General features: G+C 38.3%; 1 protein-coding gene across 1 annotated transcript in view; it reads right to left on the bottom strand.

Moving 5' to 3' along the window:
* PTPN13 (protein tyrosine phosphatase, non-receptor type 13 (APO-1/CD95 (Fas)-associated phosphatase)) overlaps nucleotides 1-20,664 on the bottom strand; it is a 254,452-nt gene that overhangs the window by 121,593 nt on the left and 112,195 nt on the right. Inside the window, exons 8-10 of the mRNA XM_006867768.1 lie at nucleotides 13,815-13,910; nucleotides 13,127-13,220; nucleotides 4,437-4,656 (exon numbers count right to left, since the gene is read on the bottom strand). Of these exons, the coding sequence (XP_006867830.1) occupies nucleotides 4,437-4,656; nucleotides 13,127-13,220; nucleotides 13,815-13,910 (410 nt within the window). The remainder of the gene's footprint in view (nucleotides 1-4,436; nucleotides 4,657-13,126; nucleotides 13,221-13,814; nucleotides 13,911-20,664) is intronic.

Raw genomic sequence — 20,664 nt, 5'->3', positions numbered from 1 at the left:
TGAAATCTAATGAGGGGATTCGTCAATGTTACCATACTGCTGAAGCATGAGTGGGGAAACTCACTATCATCACACATTTCCTTAAGAACATATCCTTAGGAACCTGAGATTCCTGCACATGGAACCTTCTGGATGCAGGTCAGAATGCTGTGACACCAGAGAAGCAGTAGCAACAGAACCAAGAGCCAAAGCATGACACAACAGTAGGCTTCCAAAGCAAAGCTGAGCGGTCTGGGCAGGAGGCTTGCTTGCAGAGCAGGGTGCCTCCAGACACTTAACTGGAGGGGAGGCCAGCTTTACTGACTCACAGAACTAGAGCTGAGTGCCTTTAGGCTGACACTTATGGTGGAATGCTGTCCCCTGTGGCCATTTATCAGCAATGCTAAAAGACTTTTGTAGCATTGGTGGGGCAAAGAGAGGCCTGACTATGACCATGACTGAGCAGAGGTTGTCTTAACTAGAACAACTATGCCCTGAACATCTATGACCCTGAATTGTAACCTGTTAACCTACCTAATAAAGCCCATAACAGTGAATACAGGTCTGAATTCTGTGTGACCATTGCAATGACTTATCACACCAGGCAGAGCAGAGAGAGATATGGGAGGTATAGTTACTGCTATCATTTTTTACTGTCTGCCATGTGAAAAGCAGAGTCTAATAAAGATCAACTATGACAACAGTCCTGGTGTGGTGCTGTGGGTTAATGAGCTGCACTCCAAAGTCAGTTTGAACTGCAAGGTTGGTGGTTCACGCTCACCAGCTTCTTCTTGGAAACCCTATACAGGGTAGCTATGGGCCAGAATTGACCGGATGGTACTTAACAACAACAAAACAAATGACAACAGTGTGTGATCAAGTTAAAATGTGTTTGAACCAAAAAGGGGGAGGGGGAAGTAACTAAAAATTACGTTCTAGGAGGCAGGCTTGCAGAATGTGCCCTTTTGTTGTTTAAATGATTATATATTCCAGAACGTTTCTGTGTACATCAAAAACAGAAGGAATAGAAAGCACATACTGTTAACCAGAGATACGTGGAGGTGATTGCAATCATTGCAATGAAACAAAATACAACTGGATGAGTATAAAACTGATGTTCTCCCACGTAAACTATCACTCAATTCACAGAGCTTTTTTTAAATGAAAAAGTTCCTGTTTTATGAGAGAACATTGATTCAATCATGGAATTGTTATTCCAAATACAATATGCCACTTTTATCAAACACAACTAAAAATGTACAAACAACAGAAGATAAACTAGAAAACAGGGACCTCCTGTAAACTAAATACTCATATTCATCAAAAAACTTTCCCCAAAGGTTTCCATAAGAAAAGAAACTTTCTGTAGTGGTTACCAAGGGTGGTGTAGGGAGAAAGTAATTCACTGTCTAGAGGGTTACCTTGGATCTTCCTATCCTTGATCTACCTGGTTTGTGGAATAATGAATTTCTTAATGTTAAATAATAATTCCCCATAATATTGAATGAAGTCAGTTCACTTTAAGGCTCATGAATCATACTTTAAAAATACATAGAATGATAAGAAGTGAGGGCATATGCATAATAACACCCACACTTGCAGATAAAACCCACTTGACCTGGCTTCAATGGCTGGATGATCAGAACTCAACTAGAAGAAGAAAGAAGAGGAAAAAAAAAAAGAGTAATCTAATGCAATTTGATGGGTTTGACCTACAGCTATGATGTAGTAGCTCAAAAGAGGGAACAAATCTTTGTAACAAGGATCATTCCCACCCCGTCGATACACAGGGTAGACAGGGATGGGCAACTTGAACATTGGCTACCCAAAATGGGGGGCTACAAAGGCAAGAAGTGACTGGCTTATAAGCTTTCAAGAGGGAGCCTAGATCCAGAGGGTGTGGAGGAAGGCAGAATCTCCACTATGTAGTATCCAATCTGTCTGGGCAGGGCTGATGAAAAGAGATAGGGATAGGACTCTTAGAGTATAATAGTGAATAATTGTTCTCATGACTGACTGTGAGGGTTGGAAATGTAAAGGTAGACATTTTGTAGCAAAAGGAAGGGAGTGGTTGACTTTGCAGTCCAGTAGTGGAGGTCCCTGGGACCATCAAGGGAGAAGAGCAGAGTGCAGGACCTTACCCAGAGAAGCAATGATGCCAGAGATGGAGGCTGAGACGATGACGTGGAGAAATGGAGTGGCTGGGGACTTTAGATCCAGAGAGGGAAAGGGGCTGTGTGCTGATGATCAGGGGGGCAGGCTTGCTGGGTATACCCTTTGGTTGGTTGATGATGCATGGAGGGGATTGTAACCATGGCAATGAAATGATATACGATGGGCTGAATGTAAAGCTAATGTTCTCCCAAGTAAACTATCACATAATTCACAATAAAAGACTAAAAAAAAAAAAAAAAAAATAGCTAAGACAGACCTGCTCTGTAAAGATGACAGCCTAGCATATACATCAAACATAACGGGAAACAAACAGCAGAAGACAAAATAGATCACCAGGATCCCTGAAAATGAGACATGTATGCACATAAAAAAGATTTTTGCCAAAAGAGTTAAAAGAGAACTCACAGATTGGGCAATACATTTTTGACAATGACATATCAGACAAGGGACTAATAGCTAAAATTTTTAAAAAATTAACACCTAAAAAAAAAAAGCACACAAAATCCAATTAAAAAATGGGCAAGGAACATGAACTGAAACTTCAGCAAAGACATTCAGCCATAGAACTTATGGAAGAAATACTCATGATAATTAACTATTGTTGTTAAGTGCCATGGAGTCAATTTTTATTCATAGCAACCCTGTATAGGGTTTCCAAGTAGTGGCTGGTGAATGTGAACTGCTGACCTTGCAGTTCAAACTGACCCTGCAGTTCTGTGCGTTATCCCACAGTGCCACACCACATCAGTAGAGATGCATATCAAAACAACTATGAGATATCATCTCACCCCCAACATTACAAGCAAACTTTAAAACAAAATACAAAAAACAACAGAGGGCAACAAATGCTGGTAAGGATGTAGAGAGACTGGGACCCTTCTGCACTGCTGGTGGAATTGTACAATGGTATATGATGCGTAAAAAGTATGGTATGGTACGTCTTCAAACAGTTGGAAATAGAAATACCATATCTGGAGTCCTGATGTGGCCCTGTGGGTAAATGCGCTGGACTGCAAGGTCGGTTTGAACCACAAGGTTGGTGGTTCAAGCTCACCAGCCACTCCACAAAAACCTTATTCATTTTTGCTATGAATTAGAACCAACTCCACAGCACTGAACAACATACATCTATATACTCGAGAAGTAAGAACTGTGACACAAACAGATATATGCAACCCATGTTTATCACAGTACTGTTTATAATAGTAAAAATATGTAAACTACCTAAATGCTATACACTGCTGCAAACAGATTCATGAGCATGGTGGCACACACAGGGGAAAAATTATGAAAATTTCTTAGACATTACTAAACACCTTGAGGGAATGAATTGTTAGACTTGGGAACTCAGGATCATAGTGGGGGGACACCATGGTCAATTTGCATAACACAGTCCTCTATAATATTCTACAACCTATTTTGGTGAGTAGTGACTGAAGTCTTCAAAGCTCAAAAGTGGCCATTTAAGGTACCACTATTAGTCTCTCCCTGTAAAGAGGAAAGAAGAATGATAAAAATGGAAGACTCTTAAAGGACTAGTCCAGTGGACTAATGGAACGAGTGAACACCAGTCTTTACGATCCTAGGATGACAAGAACTAGAAGGTGCCACTACTCTGAAAGGGATCACATTAGAATGTCCTGGATAATGCGGAACAAACTCAAAATCATGTACAAAAAAAAAGTCCAGGCTTACTGGTCAGAAAGAGACCATGGCTTTATGTCACCCTTCAAATCTGAAACTGAACTCATCCTCATAGCTCAGTTTTCAGCCAAGCAGTCCGTAGGTACACAGAAGGGTGGACAAGAGACAAATGCACAAACAGAATGGTCACCCATGTGAGATCAAAAGGGCAGCATTTACCAAAGGACAGACTTCAGAAGGGTTAGGATAAAAGGATGAATAGAAATGCAATTCACAAGCAGGAAGTGGGGTAAATGATGTTAATTAAGGGAATTGCAATCATTGAAATGAAAGGAAGTATAGGATTTGTAGACTGTAAAATCATCAGTGGGACCATTCTATTCCATCATATAGGGTTGCAGTAAGTCAGAATTGACTTGATGGCACACATCAACAGCAAAGTTATTTTTTTAATGAAATAATGGAAACAGCTAAATATTTTACTATCAACTAATAAGATAGTTACTCCCAACGGAAACTAACACGGAATCTCAATTTCATCTACAGGCAACTTTAGGATATTTTTAGCAATTTTATTTTTCAAGTACTTTGCTTAGTAGTTAACTGTAAGACCAAATCTAGATGAAGAATCAACTTACCCTAAGTTTTCTTTGGGTCATAGCTGTTTCTAAGGCCATTTCTCTTAAGGGATCTCTGGTGATGTCAAGCATAGAAGCTTTGATTGTGTCTCCAGGAAACAGACTTAAACGAGACTGTCTCAAGGCCATTCTGGCTTGCAGCTGCATCATTTCTTCTTCTTGCCGTTTTAGCATGATCTCTTGATTAATCAAGTTGCCTTCTAGGGGTGTTTCATATTGTCTATTATATAAAAAAGAAGAGAAAAGTGTCAGGAAGAAAATAATCATTTTAAGGGTAAAGAGTAAATCACTACGTTAAAAGATGTTTAAACACACATTTCATTCTTTCCTTTCAGAAGACTCCTTGCACTACTAATTAGTGATGCTGTATGTTGTCATATTTTTAGCTGTTGTTGTTTGTTGTTATGTTCTGTTGAGTTGGTTCTGATTCATAGCGACCCTGTATAGGGTTTCTGAGGAGTGGCTGGTGAGGTTTGAACTGCCCACCTTGTAGTTCATACTGACCTTTAGGTCCAGTGCATTATCCTGCAGCGCCACACTAGGACTCCATGATGCTGTATGTTGTCATATTTTTAGTGGGCAGACCTATGTTATTGTTGTTGTTAAGTGCCGTCAAGTTGGTTCCAACCCATAATGACCCTGTATAGCACATTAGCCCACAGTGCCACACCAGGACTCCTGGTAGACCTATAACTCCTGCCTACTCTCGGAACATTCCAGCTGGCTGCTGAAAACTACAAGCAGTACATTTCTCTCAAACAGGGGCTGTTTAATTCCTATAGACCTGTACCACTAGCCTTAGAGGGGGCACAGAGACTCTCAACACTTATTTCAATTTTTTGACCTTTCTTGTTCCCATTTTCAGTAACTTCCAGCTCCTCTGAAACACATGCCATGAAATCCTACCAACCACTACTCTACTTTGTTCTAGACATTTACTGTTCTTTGGGTCATTCCCCCTAAGTCATTACAGATTTAAGCGCTTCTCAGTCTTTTTCTCCACTATTACTCCTTTCAGAGCAGGCTGGCTCCATGCAATAAGCACTGGACTGCAAGCCACAAACAAGGTCCTCAGTTCGAGCCTGACATTCACACTGAGGGAGAACTATGAGGCTTTCTGCTAGTGAAGATTTAAATCTTCTTAATCGTCTTTGTTAGTTTCTTGTTTATTTCTAACCTCTTAATAATAGATTAAAGAATACTGGTGGGGCAGTGGCTAAGTACTTGGCAGCTAACCAAAGGTCAGGGGTTTGAACCCACCAGCTGCTCTATTAGAGAAAGATGTGGGAATATGCTTCTGTAAAGGTTACTGTCTTGGAAACCATATGGGACGGTGCAAGGCAGTTCTACTCTGTCCTACAGTGTTGACATGAGTTAGAATGGACGCAACTGCAACAAGTTTCGGGTTTTAAACATTAGATAACCAACGTGCTTAGGCCTCTAAATTTTTCTAGACTCCACATATACTCTTCTCTATACCTACATATATTTTTAAATACATGTTTTTATATTTTATGTTTTACATACATGTTTTTAAATACATGATAGATTCTAGTAGCTTAGAAATCTATATTAGCAACTCTGGCTTCTCTCCTGAAGTAGAATTCTACTCATCTGCCTAGGTGAGTGCTTTACTTAAATGTTATATATTAGAGGGCTTCAGAAAGTTTGTGAAAAAAATTGAATTAGAAGATAGTGAAATTTTTCTATTAACTTTTTCCTTTGTGGGTTCGGAAAGCTTTTATTACACAGCAGGATTGTGGATGGCAAACGTGGAGGCTCAGCTGGTTCTTCTCAAATGGCTTTCAGAAGAAGTAGCTCTGGGTCTTGTCCAGGTCGGGGGCCAGCTTTGTCCAGAGCAGGGTGTGAACTGCCAGGTCAGTCACTGACTTCATGTCCATCTCGGTCTCCTGCATGTTCACATACTTATAGTGGCCTCCACTGAGTCGCTGTGGAGGATCCAGGACTGAGATGTCCTGTGTATGAGGCCTGGGCCAGGTCCTGTAAGAAGGGTCGGCATGGCCAGGCAGCACATCTTAAACTGCTCCCGCTCTTTTCTGTGGCCACCATGAACCTTCTGAAATCCCCTCTTATATCTTAACCTGTCTGAAATAAAATTCTATCATGGGATCTCCAGCATCATTTCTATCATCAAGGCCATTGTTTCCAACTACCGATACTTCCTCTTTGTTTACAACCTTTGCATTCCAGTCACAGGAAATTATCAACATATCATGACTGCATGTTTGATCAACTTCAGACCGAAGAAGTTGGTAGAATTCTTCAGTTTCATCATCAATGGCTTTAGGGGTTCATAAATTTGACTAACAGTGGTATTAACTGGTTCCTTTTAGGTGCCTGGATATGGTCCTGTCACAGACAGCATTATACTTCAAGAATAGATCTTGAAATGTCCTTTTTAATGATGAATGTGATGTCATTCCTCTTCAATTTGTCAGATTCAAAATGACCAATACCAGTCCACCTCTGCTCACTAATGCCCAGGATAACAATGTTTATGTGTTCCATTTCCTTTTTAGAAACTTCTAATTTTCCTATATTCAGACTTCATATGTTCCATGTTCTAATTGTTAATGGACGTTTACAGCTTGTTCCTCCTCAATTTGAGTTGTGCCCCATCAGCCAATGAAAGTCCAGAAAGCTTTACTCGATTTGTGTCATCACAGTCAACTCTACTTTGAGGAGACAGAGATTCCCAAGTTGTATTTTGAGTGCCTTGCAACCTGAGGGACTCATCTTCTGGCACTATATGTGGTACTATTCTGAAGCTATTCATAATGTTTTCATATTCAATATTCTGGTGCTGACAGTGTTCTACTACTTTTCATAAGGTTTTCCAGTGGCTGAACACGTTTACAAGTAGTCTTTGTCTCTCCATCTTCCTAGTCTGTCTTAGTCTGGAAGCTCAGCTGAAACCTGCCAACCATGGGTGACCCTGCTGGTATTTAAAATACCGGTGGTATTGCTTCTAGTATCACACAAGCCACCCCTTACCCTGGGCTTTATTTTTCTTCAAGGCGCCATCATTGACATTCTATTATCTACTTTTTTTCTGGTTTATTGTCTCTCAGTTCTAGAAAATGCCTTAAGATACTTTCTCTAACCTGTTCACAAACTACCTCCAGTGCCTAAAAGTACCTAACACATGGTAAAGAGCTCAGTAAATCTTTGTTGAAAACTTAGTATAATTTTCTGACACACTCTCACTTACTGAAATCAATGGTTATGATAATAATTTTAATCCATATATTTTAACTTAAAATTTAATTTTAGCAACTCTATTAGCCTTCTTGATCAAATTATATTAATTTACAGATACTAACAGATAGAATAAAAACTACTAATTATCATTTTAGCTCTCCCAAAATAATATCCTGCTGTGGGTTAATGTGCGAGACTGCAAAGCCGTTTGAACTGCAAGGTCAGTGGTTCAAGTTCACCAGCTGCTCCTTGGAAACCTTATACAGGGTCGCTAAGGGTCAGAATCGACTCAACGACACTTAACAACAACAACAAAAATAATATCTGGTAGAAATTCATATAGTTTGAGAGGCAAAACCTCCCCACAAAATCCCAGAAAGTCTGGATCATTTGGAACAAATAAGTTGTTTGGGATCAGGAAAACAAAGTTATCTTGTTAAAAAGACAGACCCAGAGGCAGTGGGAATGTATAAATCAAACTTCAAAAGTTATCACATAAAAGGCTTACTCTTTGGAAAACATCTTTGAATATCCTTTTTGATCAATGAAAGGTACTTTTGATAGCTCAGATTCTGAAAATTACTCATTCTATTGCATCTTACTCATAATTTCCTGTTAATCTTACCCCACTCCCATGATAGAAATCAATAGTACTGTGTGGATCTGTTTTGTAGTTTTATTCTAGCTAAAGGGAATGGAAATTTTTATAAAGAAGCATGCAACATGTATAAATATTGCACTATTTATAGAGCTCACAAATATGTGACCTAAAGAACAAAACAAGGCCTCCTGATTGTGTAGTGATATGTTACAGCTATTACCAAAAAACCTTTGTACACATTTAGAAAATTCTGCACTTGAATAAGAAATTTAGACAGTGTCTTAGTTAATATGTATTTCTGTGGGAAGGAAAGGGAGATTGAACTGTAGAATTTATTCTCTCACATTAAAAATAATGCACACACCCCAACAATCCACCTTTCTTAACAAATTATTTCCCCAATATCTATATATAATTCAGATGCCATAAACACTACAGTGTTTTTCCCTTCCACAGAATTAATATTTGTTAAGTTAAATTGGCTTGAATATTTATGATTCCTTTAAACATGGCAAAAATAAAAATTAAGATTCTCTCAAAATGTTGAGATTTGTTATCAACAAAATGGAAATAAGGCCCAGAAAATGATTTGCCTTTTAGAAGAATATGTGTTCAAATAAGCAGTGAACCAATAAATTCACTGTAAATCAATCAACTGTTAAAACATAATTCCAATATATTTCCAATTGCTTTCTCTAATCCCATTTTCCATCAAGCTATAAAATGAATATTAACTATTCATAGGCTTTCAAATTAGATATATCGAGAACAGTAGGATTTAAAATAAATTCTCCCTACATTAAGCACTGAACTTAGTATAATACTGACTTCTTACTGCTGTTCATCTCCAAATGCCTGTACTTCATAAAACATGTCCATCACCTTTATTATGAATTACCAAAATGGGATCAATACAAAACATCGATAAAATGAAGTGTTTATTTTAGTATTCATTAAGTAAATGAATGCATATTAAGCCTTTTCTCATTTAAAAAATAAAAAAAATTAATGCACTATTTAAAGCACAAGAAGAGAAAAAAGTAACTGTAATAAAAACAAGTTCATTAATTATGGAATAATTTTAGTGCAATGTATTTAATTACTTGGCTTCTAAACACTGGATAAATGGCCCGTTTTAGTCATATGGTTAATTTCTTGGTCTATTAATGGTTTACAAGTGTGAAATAGTATCTGCCAGAATACATGAGCTGAAGGAAAAATTTGTGTTAATTTCCAAGTGGTATTTTCCTATATGGTGGCATTTAAATTAAATTAATCGAGATACCAAATTTTAAAAAAATTCTTACTATTTTGGGACGATAGCCTGGCTCCTTGATATTACAAAACAAATTTCAGATTATTTAGGATTAGCAATCTTATTCATGTACAGGACATGTACATACATGAAAAGGATGCATAGTAACATATTCACTACTGACGTTCCTCAGTTTAAGCAAAGTCAATCAATGCATAGCTGTGATAACACTGTTTTGAGCCTGCACAAGAATAATACTAAAGCTTTAAAGAAAGCAAAGCAATTTCATATGAAAATACTATAAATATAACGCAAATCTGGCATTTAAAAAAATAAAAGTCATACCAATGTTCATAGCAGCACTATTTACAATATCAAAAAGATGGAGACAGCCAAAGTACCCATCAACTGAAGAATGGATAAACAAACTTGCACATACACACAATGGAATACTATGCTACCTTGAAGAATAACAAGGAAGCTGCAAGCCACCGTATAACATGGATGAACCTTGAGGACATTATGTTGGATGAAATTAGTCAGTCACAAAAGGAGAAATAACTGCAAAAGGACCACTACTATAAAAGACTAAGAAAAAGAACCCATACTAAAGTGGGTGGGGGGGAGTACGCTTTGCTGGTTGCTGGGATGTGGGGAGTGGGGTGAGGGGAGGGAGGGGAAGGTAGAGCACAGGGCAGGGAATAGACACAGGATAGTTTGAGTGCTGGGGAGGGGGGCAATATACAAAAAGGGTGAGGGGAATGGAAGAACAAAGCGGATGAGAGAACAATTAGGCAAGTTTGCACAGGCTAAGTGGGACAGAGGTAAAGAATGATGTATGCACAATCTTGGAACAACAGGGCTCTGGGATACAGGGATTGAGACATGGTTGCAATGGGGAAAAGAGGGGAAACAATGTATACTTGGCTGTCTTTTGAATCTTGGTTTCCCTTGCATACCATTATAAAATAGACACTGGAGGTGGAGAAAGAAACAGCCAGAAATATAAGTCCATCTTCTGCCTATGACTGATTGGAATACCTAAAATGGGGCTACAATGTGCCCCGTGAAAGAGGCTTCCTGTGGAGCCTTTGCATTACATAAAACTACAGACGGAATCCTGAACTGCATTCAGAAACTTCAGAGTTGGGAAATTTCCACTTGAAAGGATGGGCAGACCAGCCTGGAGTGGCTAGAAGAACAGAAGATACCTCTTGAAAGAAAGCCTGACAGGAAAAATACAAAACAGTATAGGCAGACCGACTGATTACTACAAGAACAAGCAAGTTGCTCATCCAGGAGACATCAAGCAAGTGGTCGGGTCCCCTCAGAGCAAACACCCTTCCAAGACTAAGACTCAATAGGAATACACGCTCTGATTGGTGACCACATTTGTCACCGATAAGGGGAAGTTAGGGAAAACCAGCAATGAAGATGCAAGCTAAGCCCTACAACATTCAATAGACTCCTGTGAAACCGGGTGGAGACCTGGCTGGCCAGCAGTTTGGCAAGACCTGGGACTTTTTGGCCCAGAGTTAGTGGCACAGCCACAGAAGACTAGAGTGGAGAGTGAAGCATTTTGCTGATAAGAAGAGAAGGCAAATGCACAAGAACACCCATACTTGCAGATAATACCCACTTGACCTGGCTTCAATGATTGGATGGTCAGAGCTCAACTAGAAGAAAGAAGAGGTAAAAAAGAGTAATCTGATACACTTTGATGAACTTGACCTACACCTATTGATGCAATAGTTCAAAAGAGGGAACAAATCTTTACAGCAAGGATCGTTCCCACCTCCTCCATACACAGTGTAGGCAGGGATGGGCAACTTGGACATTGGCTACCCAAAATGGGGGGGCTACAAAGACAAAGTGATTGGCTTACAAGCTTTCAAGAGGGAACCTAGAACTAGAGGGTGTGGAGGAAGGTAAAATCTCCACTGAGTAGTATCCAATCTGTCTAGGTGGGGCTGATGAAATGAAATGCGGATAGGTCTCTTGTGATACAATAGTGAATAACTGTTATCAGGACTGATTGTGAGGGTTGGAAATGTAAAGGTAGATGTTTTGTAGCAAGGAGGGGAATGATTAACTTTGCTGTCTAGGAGCAGAGGGAGCGGGACCCTACCCAGAAAAGCAGTGACGCCAGAGATGGAGGCAGAGACGATGATGCGGGGAGATGGAGCGGCTGGGGACTCTAGACCCAGAGAGGGAGAGGGGCTGTGTGCCGACGACCAGGGGACAGGTTTGTGGGGTGTACCATTTGGTTGGTTGATGACGTATGGAAGGGATTGTAACCAAGGCAATGTAACAATATACGATAGGATAAATGTAAAGGTAATATTCTCCCATGTAAACTATCACATAGTTTACAATAAAAACATTAAAAAACAAAATAAAAATAAAAGACAACTTCTTTTTGAGATTTAGTGAATGATTAACTTTAAGAAAAACAGGTTAGTTAGTAATACCTATTCATTACTCATTCAACAAAAAATGATTATTAAAAGTCTGTTGGTTGAGGCTGTGTTGTAATTTTCTGAAAGAAGTACTGCCCTCTTAAAAAGCAACCTATCTATCTTCATGGAGATTTTTAATGTCATGCCTTTACCTTTCTATTAATAAGCAATTTTATATTCAAGTTGGCAATTTAAAAAATGAAGTACAAACTAAAATAACCAGAGCCAATCCAGATATTGAAATATTCTAATATAGGAAGTCCCCAGATTATGAATAAGTTCCATTTCTAAATACGTCTTTAAGTCGAGTTTGCACACAGTTGATACCTAACCTCAGTTAGTCAAGTGTTAGTCTTAGTACATAATATTCAGTGTATCTTTTATGCATATAAAACATTGAAGAAACAATTCCACATACATGAAAACATGCTTACCACAGTACAGCAATAATTACAATAATGTTTTAATGTGTGTCACAAAGTAGTTCCTATTTGTTATTCCAAACTATCAAGCCAGAGTTATGTACCTTGACTTTTTGTTTTTCAAGACACTTTTATTAATAAGTTAAGGGTTGAAACAAAAAGAGAGTACAGAAATAAAAGTGCTTACAGAACATCATTTTTTGGTTCTATGATTTTTTTTTTTTTTAAATTTAATTGCCGGCACCATGGTTCTGCTTCCCTTTCACTTGGTCCGAGAATCCTTGTACATGACAGCCTCAGCAGTCCAGTTCAGACTTTTAACTCTGGATCAAATGTTTGCATTCCTTGGTTCCCCAGGGACCAACCTGCTAGCATGTCCTCCAGGTGGAGACCCAGGCCAGGCATGCAATGGGCTAGACAAAGCTGCACTCTACCTCTTGCCCCTATGTACGTTGAACTTTGAATATAGCAAGCTTTATGGATGTTAGTTCATAATTATGGGTTGTACATAAATTGGATGTTCGTAACACCCAGGGACTACCTGTATCTAGAAACCCAACTATGAAAATCTCTTTTGCATACCTGAATTAATTTGTGAGATCTTAAAGTGAAGGATAGCTAGGAGAAAGATGGAGAACATGAAGAAAGAGAGTAATAAAAATAAAATTCTCCTTGAATCTAATAAACCTGCCACTAGAAATATGTTTTTACTACTTTTTCATATTACATACCTTGGTCTTTGTGATTGGCCTTGGTTTGGGATTTCATCTACCCCTGGGAGATCACTACTGGATTCAAATCTCTTTGAAGCTTCACTTCTTCTCACTGATTGTGAATGAAAATGGAATAATGACATAGGCAATAGAAACATGAAGTAATCTTGTTTAAAACTTATGCTTTTAGTAGAGATCATTTTTATAAATCGTATTTGTATAACCAAATTATAGTTATGTTATTAAACTCTTTTGATCTAAATCATCATCATTTTTAAGGACAATGGATTATTTTTTCTATGATAAAAATAATGATAAAGTTGTTGGACGACACTGATTTTATGTTCCTGCTCTAGTAGCGTAGTGGCTATGAATCGGGCTGCAAACCTCAATGTTGGCAGTTCAAAACTACCAGACATTCTGTGGGAGAAAGATGAGGCTTTCTGTGCCTGTAAAGATTTACAGTCTCAGAAACCGTGTTCGGGGTCACTAAGAGTTGGAACTGATTCTATGGTACTTAACAACAACAACAACAACAACAACAACAATGCTGTTAAAATAAAGCATTGGTAGCTTTTAGTAATTTAAAAAATATATACAGACTTATTTTTGTTGCTAACTTATTTATGTTGCAACACAATTCAGACCACAACAGCAATTGTGGCTTCTCAAAAACAGCATCCTGTTTGTTTCAGATGATCCTCACCTTGTCTGAAATCTGTTTCCGAGGAAATTATAGATGGACTTTCACTGGACGTACTAAAGACATCATTGTGGCAAGTTTTATATCTTCGAACTGGTTCTAAAATGATTAAAACAAAAACAGTACAAAGCAAATTCATTGGCTGTTCCACAAAAATAAATTGTCACATCTAATCTTACGAAACAAGAACATTCTATATATTGCTTTAAATCTGCCAAACACTAGACTGCAATAAAAAACATGATTTCAATTTTGAGGCACTTTGGGATCTGGCTAAGAGTATGGACTCTTGAATCATACTTCCTAATTTTGAATCTCAGCTTCATTACTTGCTAGATGTAGGACCTTAGGAAAGTAATATAACCTACTTTGGTGTTATTTCTTTATCTGCAAAGTGGGAATAAAAATGAAGTGCATTCCTTAGAGGGTTGCTTGAACATTAAATAAATTAATAACAATAAAGCTCTTAGAACACAACGAGTTGCCATTGAGTTGACTTCAAATCATATGTCAGAGTAGAACTGTGTTTGGTAAGATTTTCGGGGTACATCTACACCACAGTGGATACTGATAAGCATCATCAACAGCTAGCTTTTGAATGCTTACTTGTCTGTATTGTTGTCGAATTAGTTCTGACCCATAATGACCTCTATAGGGTTACCAAGGAGCAGTTGGTAGGTTTGAACCACCTGCCTTGCGGTTAGCCATTGCTACACCAGGACTCCAAAAGAAACTCATTGCCCTTGAGTCAATTCTGACTCTTGGTGACCCCATCTATTACAGGGTGGTTGTGGTGGTGGTTATATGCCTTTGAGTCAGTTTCAACTCATAGCAACCCTGTACAGGATTTCTGAGGCTGCAAATCTTTGTTGTTGTTGTTTTGTGCCGTCGAGTCGGTTCCGACCCATAGCGACTCTGTACAGGGTTTCCAAGGCTGTAAATCTTTACGGGAGCAGAAAACCTCATCTTCCTCCTGTGGAGTGGCTGGTAGTTTCAAACTGTTGACCTTAAGGTTCGCAGCCCGATTCATAACCACTACGCTACCAGAGCTCCTTTACAGGAGCAGAAAATCTCATCTATCTCCCATGAAAGTGCTGGTAGATCAGAACAGCTGATCTTTTGGTTAACAGCCCAACTCGTAACTCACTATGCTACCAGGGCTCTGGGTGCTATCAAAACAAACAAACAAAAAAAACGGACTCAAGATGATTCCAAGTCATATGAATCCTACAAGACAGAGCAGAATGGCCCCAGGAACCAAGTGTGGACTGCAGTCTGAAATCTACCTTCTAACTAGTTCTGATCTGTCCTCTCTTCTTCATGCACCACACTGTTGCTAGGATGGCTCACCAGTATCTCATGCCTAGACTACTGCAGAGTTTCCCAGCTTCCCCTTCTCCCCAGGGCTGGGCCTCTTAATAAAGCACCCAGTACAGAGAGCAAGCTTTGAACTGAAATGACCACTGAAGCATGTCACTGTACTTCTTAACTAGAGTCTTCACATACAATTAGAAACCTTTTTAGCTTAGTATTCACAGCCTTTCAAACGCTGGTCACTGACTATCCTAATAGCAGTGTTTCTTCACATTTTGAAGTCCTAGATTAAAAAAAATTTTTTTTTTAAATAGAAAGCCAATCCAGGTAAAAAGCCTGCTCCATGGGTTCATCTCTGTCTAGTTCCTTAATTTCTCTACTGTATGCTTGTTAAACTTACAGATAACCAAAAGCATATAGAAATTTAAGTGTCTTTCTGAAAGAAATGCTCAGAATGTTGTCCCTCTCTTCTTAACCTGAACATGGATTCATTTTCTTTTAAGCAAAACCTCTCTTCACAAAAGCTTTCATGATCACCTAAAGGCTGAATTCAGCACTGCTTCTCTTATATTCATAGTGCCTTATCCAGAGCTCCTTATAACTCTTTAACTATATAACAGAGCTTACTCACTTGTTTGTCTCCATACCTAAAATATAAACTTTCTGACTGAAAGGATTGTATCTTTTTAAAGCATAACACTAGACTCTAGCAAATTGTTAAGTGCTGTCGAGTCAGTTTTGACTGACTCAGAGTGACCCTGTTAGGGTTTTCAGGGAGCCACTGAAAGGTTTGAACCACCAACCTTGTGGTTAGCAGTCCAGTGCTGATTCTAAAACACCACACCAGGACTCCTAATTCATGTATAATAAGCACCAAATAAATATGTTCTGCGTGAAAACGAATGACTAAATGAATCAGTGGATACAGTTGTTGCTTTAAAGGTCTCATTGATGGCCTTTAGAAAATAATTTTCATCATGTAGACAGACCAGATGCCAAAACAGAGAGTTAAAAAAGAACTAAATAGTACATGCTCAGAAAATGAGCAATATTTTTAAAGAGTAATGCTTTCAAAGAGTTGGAAGGTTTTTTAGAAAGGAAAAAAAAAAAAAAAGTGGGGGGGGAGTGGGGGGTGGGAGGAGACGAAGACACCTAACAGTATCTTTTTGGCATTATGGAGTGTCTGAGGACGATTTTAAAGCAGTGGATAATGAGCTTGTTGAACAGGGGAGACTGAAGTTGCAAGGGATAGCAGTGACCACCAGTGAAACTGATGGAAAAATATGATGACGGGAAAAAAAAACCACACATGGAATGGTCAAATTGGCAAAACAGCAGCAGCTTTCCTTTTCAAGAGAAAGAAGTGATGGAAGATGGAAAGGGTGAGTACAGAAGGAATCCCAACAAACATAACTCACATCAGAAAATTACTCCTGTTAATGCAACGTGAATCACCTCCTGGACACCTGAAGGATGGAGGCAAAGGTGGGGCTCGGAGCTTGAGAAAAGTAAAGAAACTCTGGAAATGCCACGATAAGGAATGTGAAGAGCAGCAAAAACCACATAAAGCTTTATGTGGCCACGAGGGTTTGGATTAGGCTGGAATGCATGAATTTTAGCAGAACCAATCAGAACGGTTTTGCGGCTTTTTGTTGGCACTAGAGAAAGTAGACCATGGGAAATAGAGAACTGAAGAGTAACACGGCTTATGTATTGCAGCAGATGATTAAGGTGGGTGAGGGGTTGCTTTTACGTGTCTGTTAACGTGTGGAAAGTGCAGTCATACGATGGATTACTCCCTGTGCTAGGAGGTGTTTAAGTGTGACTTTAAAAATAAATACGAACAAATTAATGACTGAACTAGCTAAATGTACCATGGGAACAAGATTGGGGAACGTAGTTTGGGGGTGATGGGTTGAGACAATTGGAACTCAATGCTGAGACAAAGCTCCAAATAGATGGGAATAGAAGGATGAGTAGCCACAGACTTGATGGAAAAGTGAAGTGCTCCTACAACAGTATTCACCAGAACAGGCTCATATGTAAATGATACTGTATAATTCCGAGACCTTTGGATTTGAAAAACAAAGTCTTTACCACTATTTTTTGTTTCTTCATTTGTAAATAATTTTTAACTAGAAATTCTAACATAGGTGTCCTGGTGTGTTGCTGTAGGATAAGCACTGGACTACAAACCACAGGTTGGTGATTCAAACCCACCAGTTGCTCCTTGGAAACCCTATACGGGGTCTCTATGAGTCAGAACAGACTCAAAGGCATTTAAAAACAACATCATAGGAAAGTCTCATGATAAAATAATAATTTTTATTAAATCCTCTGGCTTATATTCATAGAATTTGAAAGGGTTGTACATAGCTTCAAGCAATAGCGTTATTTAGTATCACTTTAAATTTAATGAACTCAGTACATTAATCTCAAATTAAAGGACTACTTAGAAAGAATTGGTATTTCAAGAGGCACCAAAGCACTCTCTGCTTTATTGTTATAAAACCGCAAGCTGTATTTTTGCGAGCCTTTCCCAGGGAAACATAACCAAATTACAAACCTGGCCTTGCAACAAACATATAGGCTAGTAAAACCAACAAAACTAAGAATAGGGCTCAAATTTTATGGAGGCAGTGTGCTTTCAATACCTTAAAAAGGAAAGTAGGAAGTTATCATAAGCCTATTGAGTAAACTGCGGAGAGAACTTTCAGTCACTTAATGTTATTCCATGCAATAACAATTTCACACCCCATATTAATAAATGTAAGGACAAAAGAGAATATAGTGTTTCAGGGCTATGTCTTCAAAGAGGATATAAGACTGTAGATACACTTAAATTCAAAATTTCACTCTTTGGTGGTGCTTTATAACTGTTCTTGTATTACTTCCTCTCTACATAGTTCCTTTCTCTCTTGTAGCTATATTTTGTTTCCTTTTTCTTCAGTTTACTTTGATTAAATTTGTAAACTTTTTCTAGTCTCAGGTTCCATTTTATATATACATGCAATTTAACTAATCCTTCTTAAAAATACAACAAATCCCCTTCCTCTTGACGATGAATTGCTCCTCATGGTGACCCATGTCTACAGAGTAGGACTGCTCCAGAGGGTCTTCAAACTGTGACATTTTGGGAACAGATGGCTTCCAAGCCTGTCTTCTGAGGTGCCTCTGCATAGGTCTGAACGACAGTTTCTGATAGCAGTGGAGCACTTAACTATTTGCACTACTCAGAGACTCCTCATTGATGAGCTATCGGTCTACAGATGTTCTCAGTACCATTCCTTGGGGTAGGGGGAATTCTTTATCATGTCTGCTTGGTGTATAATAAGAGAGCACTGGTGGTCTAGAAACTCAACCTGGAAAACTCAGTAAAACGGAGATAGTGTGTGTGTATATGTTTTCCAAGACTGAGGTTAAGATGGTGGTAGGAGTTATGTTAACGATTGTAGCAGGGATCTTTTTTTGTGATCATCTGTATGCTACAATATATCTTTTAAAATGTTGTTAGATGTGTTTTTTTGCGAGTCAATGGTATGGCAGATATACGTAGTCAGACTGAATGTATTGGTCAAAATGTACTTTCATTCATGCTTACAAGAAAGGTTAGTACTTGCAAGCATGGGCTTTCCATTTCTTAATGAAAGTAATGCATTTAATCTTTAGAAGAATTATTGTAAATTGACACATCCTTTACCAAGAGTGGTTTGCACTGGTAGGTGTGGAGAGGCACGTTTTCCACGACCTACATAAGGTATCCAGTAGGTAAGATAAACAATAACTGTCTCCTGTTCTGCTTTGCAGAAGAAAGATAAAAGCTGATTTTCAGTGATGTATCCAAACAGTACTAACTACTTTATTCTTTGGTGGACCCGGACAGCACAAATACGTTTCTATCTGTGTTCAAATGTACCATCCTAGTCACTTCAGATTTGGTTCAGCTCTTAGGAATATGGTACTTACTAGTGATTTAAAACACATGCACACAAACACACACACACAGTTACAAAGAACATGTCCAGCTTTTTATAATGAAAACAGACACAGAATAAAAAAATATCATGAATCTTTCTATAGCCATTTCCCAGTACCAATAAAACCTGGCAGTTGTTATTTTAGCTAGAAATTAATGAGCTATGTTTTAAAACCAATGAGATATTCCTAAGTATACATACACATATAGGATATGGTATAGTTTTCTGGCTATCAAAATTCTTGAATCATGTGTACTAGACTAATTAAGAACAACTAAACACAGATTTGGTAGCATAGTGGTTACGAATCGGGCTGCGAACCTTAAGGTCAGCGGTTTGAAACTACCAGCCGCTCCGCGGGAGAAAGATGAGGCTTTCTATTCCCGTAAAGATTTACACCCTCGGAAACCCTGTACAGGGTTGCTATAGGTTGGAACCGACTCGATGGCACTTAACAACAACAACAAAAACACAGATTTTATAAAATGCATATGTGGCCACCTTTATTTAATATCATGATTGCACAAGCAAAACTTTAAGCATTCCTCATAACAATTACACAACTGACCTATTTGTCTGTTACAGGATAAAATTAAACTCAACATATAATTTGTTGATTGGCAAATTTATTTTCTCAAAAAGTAAATATTTAAATCAAGCTTATAAGGTACACATAAGTATACTAGGGTCCTTTTAGGGTCATGCTTATTCGTCATTTCACTAGACAATTTTCTTCTCTCTGACTTACAATGAACAGTTAGTTTTCATGTGAGAAAATGAAGTTTTAGGAATGGGTCTTAGAGCTAAAATAGTAATGACTGAAGAACAACAAATAAGGTAAACTAAGCCTGAACACATGCCATCAAAAAAGCAGCAGGAAATCAGGTTATGTGTGAATATTCGTACATCAACACACAAACATCTGTGTGTATATTTTCATTTAGTTGGGTATCTGTGAGAACTGAAAAGACTTATAGACTAAAGAAGAATGGCTTATGAGTGGACAAAAGTCTAGTTACAGAGATCCTGTGACTGTATACCAAACCAAACCTAACCTCCTAACCTGTCAAGTAAATTCTGACTCATAGTGACTCTGTAGGACAGAGTAGAACTGTCACTAGAGTTGCTGAAGCTGTCCATTTTTACAGATGTAGGCTGCCTCATGTTTCTCCTGCAGAATGGTTGGTGGGTTCAAACCACCGAACTTTACGTTAGCAGCCCAAAACTTAGCCCACTTGTGCCACCAGAACTCCTTTCTATGATCATAAATACTCTGAAAAGTGAAGTTATCCTTTAATTTTCATTACTATTTGGTCATAAGTCATACTATTTTCTGGGGTGTGTCAGAACATAAGGTATAAAAATCTTACAAGTATTTTATTATCATTTAACTGTAATCTGACCCTCTGAACAAAATTCATTCCTATACTACTGTATTGACTCCATTCATGTGGTAACAATAAAAATCAGCTTTTTAAGAAGCTGGACTGTTTTCTCATAAATTCTTGACAATAATGAGTCATAATTTCCACCATCAGTTAATGCATTTAATGCTTTGAACA

Source organism: Chrysochloris asiatica, unplaced genomic scaffold (assembly GCF_000296735.1).
Source record: "Chrysochloris asiatica unplaced genomic scaffold, ChrAsi1.0 scaffold00109, whole genome shotgun sequence".
NCBI classification, from domain to species: domain Eukaryota; kingdom Metazoa; phylum Chordata; class Mammalia; order Afrosoricida; family Chrysochloridae; genus Chrysochloris; species Chrysochloris asiatica.
The sequence above is the reverse complement of the archived record's forward strand: the minus strand, read 5'-3'. Positions and strand labels throughout refer to the sequence as shown.